Raw genomic sequence first — 11,423 nt, 5'->3', positions numbered from 1 at the left:
TAGTGGTGTACCTAATAAACTGCCATGTAAGAGCATGTAACACTAGTTCCACAAACAGCCTGAAACATCACAGAAATACCAGAATTTTATGTGTGTATGTGTGTGTGTGTGTGTGTGTGTGTGTGTGTGTGTGTGTACTATACCAAGTGGAAGCATTTTTTACTTCTTTACTTGAGTTCTCAGAAGGCAAAAACCCAACTACCATAATAAATGATGAATCCTTATACAAAGTATCTGCAAGGTGAGGCTCGTTGGTTATGATAAATATTTACTTATTTTCTTTGACCAAAACAGTGAGGACAGTAAAATGAAAGAATTAATCAGAACTGGATCTTTTCTATTATGATAGAAAAGTATAGCTATATGGACTCGACTGAAAGGGCTCTCAGCTTGTGTAGTGCATTCATTAGTGTTTGCTAGTGACCACAGTGTTGATAATCAGTCTTTTATGCACACCCACAACTGAAATGGGGAATAGATTTATGGTAAGTATTTGCTTGTAAGGTGGTCAGAATTCTGTTATAGCCAAAAAGGTAGATAGGTAAAAGGTAAATAGCTTGTGTCCATGGTGAGGCTCAGAATAGCAGCAGTGGTGATCATAGGTGATAATACATTTCCCACCTTTACTTCTTGAGAAAACAGTGTTTTCAATGAGTCAACAAAGAAAAGATCCTTATTTGATGTAACGGAAGCCATTGAACTGAACTGATGCATCATGATACAGACTCTGGACAGAGTAAGATGTAGCAAGAACGAACTGTTAGAGAAAATTTTGCTTATGAACGGCGTGGCTATAGCCAACAACAGCTGGTTAATAAAGCACCACTACTTGTGTGAAAGCTGTGTCTCCTTTAATAGCAGTGAATACTACAGTGTTTTTTGACAAAATCTTAACAAATACACAGGCAAAATTACTTCCAGCTGTCCACTTATTTTGGAGACTTTGCAATTAGTGCTTAACTAAAACTCATAAAAGGCAAATCTATAGAATATAGTCTCATATAGCACTAAAAAAGCACTTCTCTGGAGTTTTACCTTTCTGTTTGTTGGGTGTTTGGTGAGAGAGCATTTCACGCTTTTTACACTTGCTGTCATTTGAGCTTTAGTGGAGCTGAAGTACCAGCCTGGAGTGGTTACCGAGGAACTAGTCTGGTAGGTGTGACATTGATACATGGTAATCATCCTTCCAGTGTGGAGAGATGAACGAGAGTGCAAACGAGGGAGGGATTAATAGAGAAAGGGTAGGCCCACTCGTCTCTTAGGATAGAGGTCAGTCTTAGACAGAAAGGAAAGGTTTATTGTGCCACCAGGACAGTGGAGACCGGATTCTACTACACCACCCTACTCAGCTCCTCTCCATTTCTCTGATGGCACAGCATGACCCAGTATGAGTTTGCACTTTTTATGGCTTTTTTATAGATGTATAGTGTTTAAGATAGTGTGTTTATACATGTACAGTATGCAGCATGTGTATGTATGGATGTTTGTGTATGTACGTGTGTGTTATTTCTTTATTCAATTTTGTTTTCAGAGTAGGTTAAACGTTCAATCTAAATCAAGTCAGTTAAATCAATACAATTACTTCAATGTCTCAGTCAGCAATAGCTAGCTAGTACAGGGTGCTTCAACAATGCAGTTTTTAAACAACAGTTAGCCTTACACATGGCAACAATCCGCTACCAGGTATCAAAATTGAGTTGATAATGGAGTAAAATGCAAGACTGAATATCAGAAATGAAAAAGTATCCATGAGGAACAAAAAATAATAAAAAAAAAAAGTTAAGGAAAATACGGGGTGCTACATGTACAGTAGATCTATCTAGTGGAGCCACACATTCAGGGGAAAATCAACAGGAGAGACATGTTTACAGCAAATCAACAAAAGTCTACCCATTTAGAAACTCTGTCTACTGATTTGTGTCCCCACAACATATAACACATCCCTAAAATGCAGCCAGTACAAAGTAATGCAGGCAAGCCTTCCTTTTTATATCAGTTTTATATCTTTGTTTTTTTTCCACTTGCCTCTATAGAAGCATATATAAAATTTATAAAACTAAATGACTGTATAGCTACTTTTAGATGTTCATCTAATTAGTATTAGTAACAACCGATACTCAAGGAATCAATATTTGTATTGGTACCATAAAAGAAAAATTTATATTGTGCCTTCTTACCTACTTGCTTTCTGAAAGACTGGAGTGTTGATATGGAATTTTCAGTAGAGAATAATTTTGATGATCGTATAATATCTTCAAATACCTTTTTTGTCCTGGATATGAATATTGTCATTGTCATGATAAAATAATTGAATCCTTTTTTTTAAACAGTTACTCTGTTTGAAAATGTCAGCAGATCTTTTCACATTTTGAATGTTGCAAACAGTCCAAATATTGCTTGAAATAATATTTATTATAATATATAATAGTCAGTCATGTCAAATACATTCTATGTGAAAAGGTGAAAACTTTCTCATGAGTGTTCTCCTAATCTGTATTGTCAGTTCTTCAGATGTTTTATATACACTCTATATGGGTGTAAGATTACTACACACTAATGACTGTAGATCATAGTGTCTTCAGCTTTTCTTTGTAGTTTTTGAATGTTTCTTGAGAATTTGTGCAAACCAGTTTCCCCACAAGCTTAACATAGAGCATTCTTGATTGTTTAGCTTGGTGCCTTTAGAAAACTGTGAAATGTGAGCCTTTTACAATTAGAAACACCATTTTTAACACATACACATATGAGCCAAAGCATTTGTGCCATTTTTAGAGTCAAATGCTTAATGATTTTAGTATCACCCGCCAAGCATATTAACCATCACTTGCTCAAAAAAAAATTTTCAGCTCATACTTTTTTCTTTTTGTTTTACGTATGCCACAAAAAACATTTCACTTAAATGTTAGATGTATCTCTCATGAATTTTAAACTTTAAATTAATGGGGTAATGAAAGCTGAATGAGAAAGCAATATACTGTTTGCTTTCACTATCACAGAAGAAGCATTAAATGTAAATGTTGGCAATGCATGGAGTAGAATGGGGGAGGAGGGATGCAGTTTCATGCAAACTGAACAAAGAGGTCATCTCATATAACAGAAGCATTAGATCTCATATAACAGAAGCATTAGAATTACATATGCAATACACTTAAGACTGCAGGTGCTAATAGGCATGCTCCAGTAACTAAATGTTCCAGTAAATAAAAACTTCCTCCTTGAACTGTGAGATAGTCATTCTACTCCCACATGCCTGAAAAGAAATGTACAAGGCAGATAAAGTGAATTTCTATTTCTTATTTTTTGTCATGCACTCACTATAGAAAAATCCTTTTCTTTTTGACCCATGAACATTAGGCTAATAGCCTAGCAGTGATGCTGAAGTAGTCTTGGCGCTCAGACTGCAAGATCAGATTTTTTAAATAGTGGGATCCTTTCACATTCACAATGGTGTAGGGAAACTATCTATAAAACTAGACCACTGACAATAGCCCAGTGAGAGTTTGAGTTACACCTGGGGGGGGTTGAGTTTGGGGAAGGGGGTGGATTGAAGCACTCTGTCCTTATGATCCAGCTGTACAGATGGGTCATAGATCAGCAGCAGACTGTAGAAAAAATATGAAACAGGTCAAGGAGAAGCCAAATAAAGTCTAAGTAGTTGTCTGCCAGTTTAAAGGGGAAAACAAAAGTGTGATTCAGACAGCATTCATTTATCATTTCAAGGTTTTGATATAAGTGATAATATATTTCATTCATCCATGTGTGGTGTGTGTGTATATATATATATATATATATATATATATATATATATATATATATATATATATATCTTCTAAGCCGCTTCTCCAGGATACACCCTGGACAGGTCTAGGTCTATACATACATATATATAAAACTACTTAAATTTTTTGCCTTTGGTGAAGTGCTACTATGTTTACATTTAGAAAGTCAACAAAACATGCACTTTGACCAGGTGTGTCCAAACACTTGCATAAGACTGCATAACATAACTGCCAGTTTACTCTTTACTGTTTTTGACAGTTTTCATCCTACAGTCTCAGATTTGTCCTCTATCTGATCCGAGTGCCTCTGTTTAGTCCCATTTCTTTAAGCAATAATTCTCATTGTTTATCATAATTCTTCTGTCCAGTGTTGACCAGAAGGGTAATGTTTCCTTTTGAGTTTAGATCGATATATGGCCATATGAGCCATCTGCTTGATCTCTTCTTTTATAGAATGACCCTCCATACTACTCAGTGGCAGTGCACACACAGCCTCCTCTCAATTTATATGAAGAGGTAGTCTATGGAGTGAGTTATGGAGTTGTTCAGACCACTGTCCCAAACTACATCCCTCAGAATTCCCTGCCAGTGGCAGCCCCAGTCATCACCCAGCACAGTTTCCGTAAGTACTAGAGACTTTCTATTTCCACAGACTCATTGATCTCCTCAAAGTTGATCACACAATACAGTCCAAAAGTTTCTCATTAATTACTCATTAAAATACAAATATATTTTATTAACATTTTTTCCATTCAACTCTATTCACTCATATTTATTGGGGCTATAATGTGTTCTCAGTCTGCACTGAATGGTAAAATTGGAGTAACAACCATTTTAGTGTAGGGCACACAATGTTGCAATAAATGTGCTTTGTCATGTTTTATATGAAAAATTCATCAGCTTTACTAGAACCACCTACCTTACCTCACACTCACTCAGGTTTTCATTCCCACAGAGGAGGGGGACACCTGTTTGAAGACTGAGAGCAACTAATTAAACAAGTAGAATCAGGTGTTCTGCTTGATTGCAGTGAAAACCTACAAAAGCTACAATGGCCCTTTGCAGATATGATTGGACACCCCTGTGGTATAGAGAACTATAGGGCTATATCAGGGGTTCCCAGTGCCAGGTCTGGTAACCCCATCTGCACATTTTTTATTTTTCCTATACTACATACTGCAATGGACTGGCAACCTGTCCAGGGTGTTTACTGCCTTCCTCCCAGTGACTGCTGGGATAGGCTCCTGCCCCTTTGAGAAACTTTGAGAACCGATCCAATATTTTTTCTGTTAAAACTTAGCTTTAACTTTTTAAATTGAAGCACTTCATTTAAGATGAGTATCTAAAAGTAGGCTCAAACTACACATATGCTCTACTACCCCATAGGAAGACATACACAACTAACAACATGATAGAACACAATGTGACTATGAAGGATTTCAGGCTAAATTTGTTGCTGGTCTGGATTGGATTTGTTTTGTCCCCTTCTATTTCCAGTCCCAAGCACTTAATCTGAGTATCTAAAAGTAGGCCCAAACTACACAAATGCTCTGTTACCCCACAGGAAGATATACACTACTTTTCCCCTTCTGTATCCTATCCAGCATTTTCTACTGATATTGGCCCGGTACCAATACCTGTTAATACCAGTATGCCATTTCTACTGTATACTGTCTAAATGTATGCCAGCAAGGTGGACCTTTAATGTGGATGTTTATGTTAACATAGCCAAAGGGCGTATATGCGTATGTAATAGAACAGGCTCTGCAGAGCTGTATAATACAGTTGTCATTGACTCAGTATTAAATACCTCATGAACTCAGTGTCACACTACCTGACAAAGGCATGACATTTGAGCTGGCTCTCTCATGTTCATTTCTTGCAACCCTAGCACCGCCTAACAGTAAGAAGAAGGAGTGCTGTGCTCACAGTGTCCAGTGTTACTGTGGATCAGGGGCAACTGTTTTCTTGCTGGCCCTACTCACAGTGGCCATCTGGCTAGGAGGTAGGTGACCCTCTTCTGGAGCATCCAGGTGGATATGGGAGGCTACTAAGCTATGTGAACTCTCTGTCTCTGTCTCTCTGTGGCAGTACATTATGGCACCAGGTTGGCAACAGCAACTATAATCCAGAATGCTGGCGGCAGGGAGGAGAATATTGAAGGTGCAAAGCAGTGGAGTATAACAGAAGCTGATTCCTGCTCCAACTTCACAGTCGAATGTGATGCTGTCCGAGACTGCCAGCAGGGCAGCGATGAGACCAACTGTGGTGAGTGCGTGCACACACCCTGAATCCCTAAAAAGAGAGAAAGCTGTAAACCTGTTCTCCCCTTCAAATTTAGGCAAGAATCAACTGTCAGCACAATGAAGAGTCACAGCTGAGATATCACACTATAGTAGACTAATAGAATAAACTGCTATGCACTTAAAAGGCTTCATTTGACTCAAAGCATTCTTTCTCCTCCTTTTTACTGTGTGCTAGTGAGACTTGCTCCGGGTGGAATTCTGCAGGTCAGGACTGCTCAGGATGGCCGGTTCCTCCCAGTGTGCTCTCAAGGGTGGGATCAGAGCTATGCTGACCAGACTTGTGCTCAGCTGGGCTTCAGGCGGTAAAACCTGTTCTGTGACTGTGTTTACATGTACAGTGAACCTGTACTAACTCCACACAAACTAACGTCTTCCCTGTTTTTGAAAGTAACGGGACAAACTATCATGCATACATTGGGCTAACATGAATAAGGTCTGTAGGGTCAGTAGATGTACATATCTGTATATTTATTTTGATCCATTAGGTCATTTGCCTCAAATTCAGTGGAGAACCAGATGTCTACTGTGCTGACTTTGCAAGCCAGAATATCTCAACTTATTCAAGGTCTTGTCACTGTCAGGTAAGGACATAAAAGAAGCCTTTTTTACTCCTGTTACTCATGTAGACTGCCTAACACAACTGCTGATGTTGTGTTTTTAAGTGGAGATGCAGCCACCCTTAACTAATTATCCAGTTCAGTCACTTTCATGATGTAATTATACATCTGTCTATTGTTATTTTTCTATTCTTCAGCCCTTCCTGCCCAAATGAGAGAACAGTCACCCTTGAATGCATCGGTACATATTACTATATCTAATAATAAATAATATTGGTTAAAACAGTCTTTAATCATCACCAATTGATTCAAATTCTATTCAAATTTCAATTAGCCCTCCTTTTAGAAATACCTCAACCAAAAATGTCATTGCTTCTAACAATGTATTAGAGCTAATAAGGTGCCATTAGCTTTATGTAAATGGATGACATTATCTAATGAGGTGCTTAGTGTCTTGTAGTCATTGTTAGCTGATTATGATTTTTTTGGATGAAGTGGTTCTTTAAGAAAGGATTCATCTTTCATTAATTAATCAAAATGAATTAATAATTGTGTAACATATTACTATCTTTTGAATTATTGTATAGTCTTGTATAATGTTTTGTCTGATAATATGACAGGCTCTGTGCTGCAGACTGAACTAACCAGGACATATTATAGGAATGATCTTATGACCTTTCCTTCTTTATTATAGACTGTGGAAAGCAGCAGTTAACCTCCAGAATCATAGGGGGCAGAGTTGCACAGCTTGGCCGCTGGCCATGGCAGGTTAGCCTGCACTTCAACGGGATGCACATCTGTGGTGGAACCTTGATCTCTCAAGACTTTGTGGTGACAGCAGCTCACTGCTTCCCAGAGTCAGTACAACAGTAATAGCACTGACATGATTATTCATACTACAGTAATAATGAATCAATGTATAAAACAAAGACACGCAGTGACCAGTTGGCCTTTCGTTTTATCTTCTAGTTCGAATCCTTCATACATGGATGTCAGACACTGGCATGTGTATACCGGCATGGTTTCTCAGAACAAACTTCAGAACCCCTACTTTGTGAAGAAAATCTTACTGCATGATCAGTATAACAAGAACACTGATGATTTTGACATTGCTCTCCTGAAACTCACTAGTCCTGCTGAACTGTCGAGTAAGTCTTTGACCCAGGGTTGACATTCTTAAAGTCTGTTCTTCATCTTCTGTCAGAAAGATGCATTTGTGTGTGTGTGTGTGTGTGTGTGTGTGTGTGTGTGTGTGTGTCTGTGTGTGTGTTTGTGTCTGCCCATGCATTAATTTCCAACTTTGACCTCCAGGCACTGTGAATCCAGCCTGTCTTCCTGCCTTCGAAAAGAACTTTCCTCAAGGAACAGAATGCTGGACATCTGGTTTTGGGGCAATAGTAGAAGGAGCAGGTAGAGAATGATACAAAAGAGAGAAAATTATTATGCAGGAGAAGATTATAGTACAGCAATAGAACAAAACTAGGTAATGCTTTCTTTTACAGTCCTAAATTCTAAGTAGTGACCAGGTAAGTGTGAGGCACAGACTCTAATGTACTACATAATTATTTTGGGTAAAATTATGATACCAAGATAATCCAACTCAGTTACACTGAAATGACTAACAGGCTCTAGCTATTACACTGATAAATGGCATGGTAAAATACATCATAAATATTTCAAGTAGCAAGGCTGTAAGTACAAACATGCACAAAAATTTCAATGGCACATTCAAGCAGGAAAGTAAATTGGAAAAAACAAGTACTAAGTTATGTGGTGTAAAATCAAGGCATAAAATACCAAGAGGTTTCTGCAGCAAATAGTTAAGGACCCCGTAAAACCCCATAATATAACTACCCAGTACATTTTACCCAAAATAATTGCACAGTACTGTGAAGCACAAGATACTTACTTACTAGAACCTGTTGGGCATTTAAGTGAAAATTAGTTAGACAGCCTTAGAACGTACCATCATGTTACCCAAAGTAGCTACCTACGTACTTTGGTGTTTGTACCTCACACTTACATGGTTAGTATTCAGAACTTAACGAACTGTAAAAGAAAGTGTTACCATGGAGTTAATAGTTAGTCATCAATGTCATACAATTTCACAGCACTTTAAGAGCTTATACACATCCACCAATGCATCTTAAACTGAACTCAAGCTAAATTGACCATGATCTCTGATTTTCAGATTTGAAGGCTCTATCCTCAGCATATGAAATGCTTTCCTATGCCGCTATTCACATACCACATTGGCCCTGTCTGTGCCAGTTTGGGCGACCTACTTGTCTGCTCATCATGTGTATGTGTTCCATTTTCACAGACATTGGCTCTGTGGATCTCATGGGGGTGGCAGTGAGCATCATCGATGTACGGGTTTGTAATAGTAGTGATGTCTACCGGGGACGAATCTCTATGAACATGATGTGTGCTGGTGACATGCAGGGAGGACGGGACTCCTGTCAGGTGGGTTTCTTCCTACTGGTCATTTAGCATGCCCGTCAGATTGGGCTAACAGATGCCTTGAAGCAAATTCAGTCCAGTCCAGCTGCTCCAGTTGTTTTGAAAGCTTCTATGAAGTCTTGCCATTTCCCATTACACTGATTCTTTTGTTGCCTGGGCTGGTATGGTGATGCACGCAGAGAGAACATATGGTACAGACATATGTGTTCGCACTTCATATTACTCCATGTTTCCTTTTATAAGCACGGTGTTATAAATTAGTTCATTTGTAAATAAGGGTAATAGCAATTGCTATATTGAGTTATAATGTATTTTGTAAAATGAACTGATGCAAAGATTCCGTCCTTTTTAGCCATAATGACAAAAGCCACAGCGCAGTCCTGAAATTAAGTTATACAATATATTTATTTTGGTGTTCAGGGGGACAGTGGGGGTCCTCTGGTGTGTCAGGACAGTGACCAGCGGTGGTACCTAGCAGGCGTGACAAGCTGGGGGGCAGGTTGTGGACGGAGACAAAGGCCAGGCGTCTACAGCAAAGTAACCAGCCTCTTGCCCTGGATTCAAAGTATGATGCAGGTGAGAAGATGCCCATAAAGATTAGTGGCTTCCAGAGCTCATAAATAATGCTACCTGTAGTTATTATATTGTAAATTTGCAGCAGGTGACATCTAAACACAGAAATCACAGCTTTTAAGTATGCCTACTTTATACTTACACTCACTGGCCATTTTATCAGGTACACCAATCACCTAGGTGCACTTTGCAGTTGTATAATTACACTGTAGCCCATCTGTTGCTGACATTATTTGGGTGGAGGATCATTCACAACACAGTGACACCATCGTAGTAGGGACACATTACTGTGTGTTGCGCTAGTACAATTGACAGGTGAAGAAGTGTTCATTCATTCATTCATTCATTTATTTAGTACTGTGACTCTTATGAAACCCACCTTCCCTGCTGATACACTTTGTAAGTGTGCAGTTAGAAACTATAGCTCATCTGTTGATGGGCAAATTGTATTAGTCATCCTCTAGCCCTTCTGTTTTTGACCATAGGATCACGGTTGGCTTCATATTTTTGGTTGGCAGAATATGCTCAGCCCAGCAGTACCTCTCAGGACTTTTAAAAACTCCAACACCATTGCTGTTCCTGATACATTTCTACCAGTACAATATCAACTAACATGCTTTGTTGCTGTCGCCGCTATCCTGAGAATAGGCTGCCACCTGAATAGTATCTGGTCAGTGGAGGTCCTGTGACTGTCCCTGTCTATTGATGGATGGAGTAGAGTGTGGATGACAAATTGTGCAGCAACAGATGGGCTACAGGCAGTAACTGAATACCTGCAAACTGTGTGTTAATGGTAGTTGTACCTGATAAAATAGCTAATGAGAGTAAGTACAAATTACGTAATAAACTGGCAACTCAGTGCTAAGTACTTCTGCTTTGTCATTTACAGAAAGAGAGACCTTAATGTCACTCTCCTGTGTGGCCTACATTCACTTCTCCCAAAGGACCATGGGACATCCTCACATGTTTCGACAGTAATCTACAGTGGCCAAACAAGAGTACTGGTAGATGAGGACCACAGAGGACAGAAACAGATCATAACAATAGCACACTTTGAAATGGGATGGTGATTCTCCATTGCAGCTATGACATCCATTGGGAAATGGGTGCAAACTTTAATACAGCTGTACCTTCTAGCTAGAGGGCACAAACACTAGCTATTAGTCCACAGGGCTGTATTTGTAACTCTGCCATGCTTAGTGAGTCACCAAGCTGTCCATGAACATATACTTGATTTGATGAATTCACACTGGTACAAAGCACATTCTGTGAGTCTTTCAGCCTTTGTCTTGTTGTACATTACTGGTGTGCATTGACGCTTGGCTTTGGGAGTATTATATGTTAGTTTTATTTTTCTACCAGTATAAATCGAGTCAGTGCTTGTTGCATCTGAAGTGATTCTTTACAATCTCACTGGAAGTAAAAAATAGACTTTCTGTAGAAATTTGTAAAAAGGAAATAACCATAACCAATCTGAAACATTGAACAAAATATTGACTTTCCATTAATTACACCTTAGGGTATGTGAGTATGATAAACAAGTTTGAGCCACTAGTGCTCTTAAGACATGCAGGAATGTGGTCTTTACACTTGATGACAGAAGATTATACTTCCAGTCCAACACACAAATCTTCTTAAATAAAGCAGACAACACATATGCATGCATGTGTTATATTTTTTGATCTTGAAACCTGCATTACTGAGAAGACTAGGAAATCTACGGATGTTGTACAGTCACACAAACC

At 38.8% G+C, this 11,423-nt stretch overlaps 1 protein-coding gene across 1 annotated transcript; it reads left to right on the top strand.

The window, feature by feature from the left end:
* The first annotated feature begins 1,069 nt into the window (after positions 1 to 1,069).
* Positions 1,070 to 11,290, top strand: tmprss13a (transmembrane serine protease 13a). Its single transcript, XM_036557508.1, has 13 exons — positions 1,070 to 1,385; positions 4,233 to 4,401; positions 5,671 to 5,784; positions 5,871 to 6,047; positions 6,261 to 6,387; positions 6,571 to 6,666; positions 6,840 to 6,883; positions 7,337 to 7,499; positions 7,612 to 7,790; positions 7,954 to 8,052; positions 8,966 to 9,108; positions 9,526 to 9,681; positions 10,568 to 11,290. The coding sequence occupies exons 1-13, from the start codon at positions 1,368 to 1,370 to the stop codon at positions 10,580 to 10,582; spliced, it is 1,500 nt and encodes a 499-aa protein (XP_036413401.1). The 5' UTR covers positions 1,070 to 1,367; the 3' UTR covers positions 10,583 to 11,290.
* Positions 11,291 to 11,423: the final 133 nt, after the last annotated feature.

This window comes from Colossoma macropomum, unplaced genomic scaffold (assembly GCF_904425465.1).
Source record: "Colossoma macropomum unplaced genomic scaffold, Colossoma_macropomum, whole genome shotgun sequence".
NCBI classification, from domain to species: domain Eukaryota; kingdom Metazoa; phylum Chordata; class Actinopteri; order Characiformes; family Serrasalmidae; genus Colossoma; species Colossoma macropomum.
This window is presented reverse-complemented; position numbering and strand designations above follow the sequence as displayed.

What these genes read in the sequence shown, in the direction of transcription:
- tmprss13a (XM_036557508.1), top strand. An exon ending in AGTCACCCTTGAATGCATCG is followed by an intron (nt 6,884 to 7,336) that starts GTACATATTACT and finishes TCTTTATTATAG; the next exon opens with ACTGTGGAAAGCAGCAGTTA. An exon ending in GAGGACGGGACTCCTGTCAG is followed by an intron (nt 9,109 to 9,525) that starts GTGGGTTTCTTC and finishes TTTGGTGTTCAG; the next exon opens with GGGGACAGTGGGGGTCCTCT.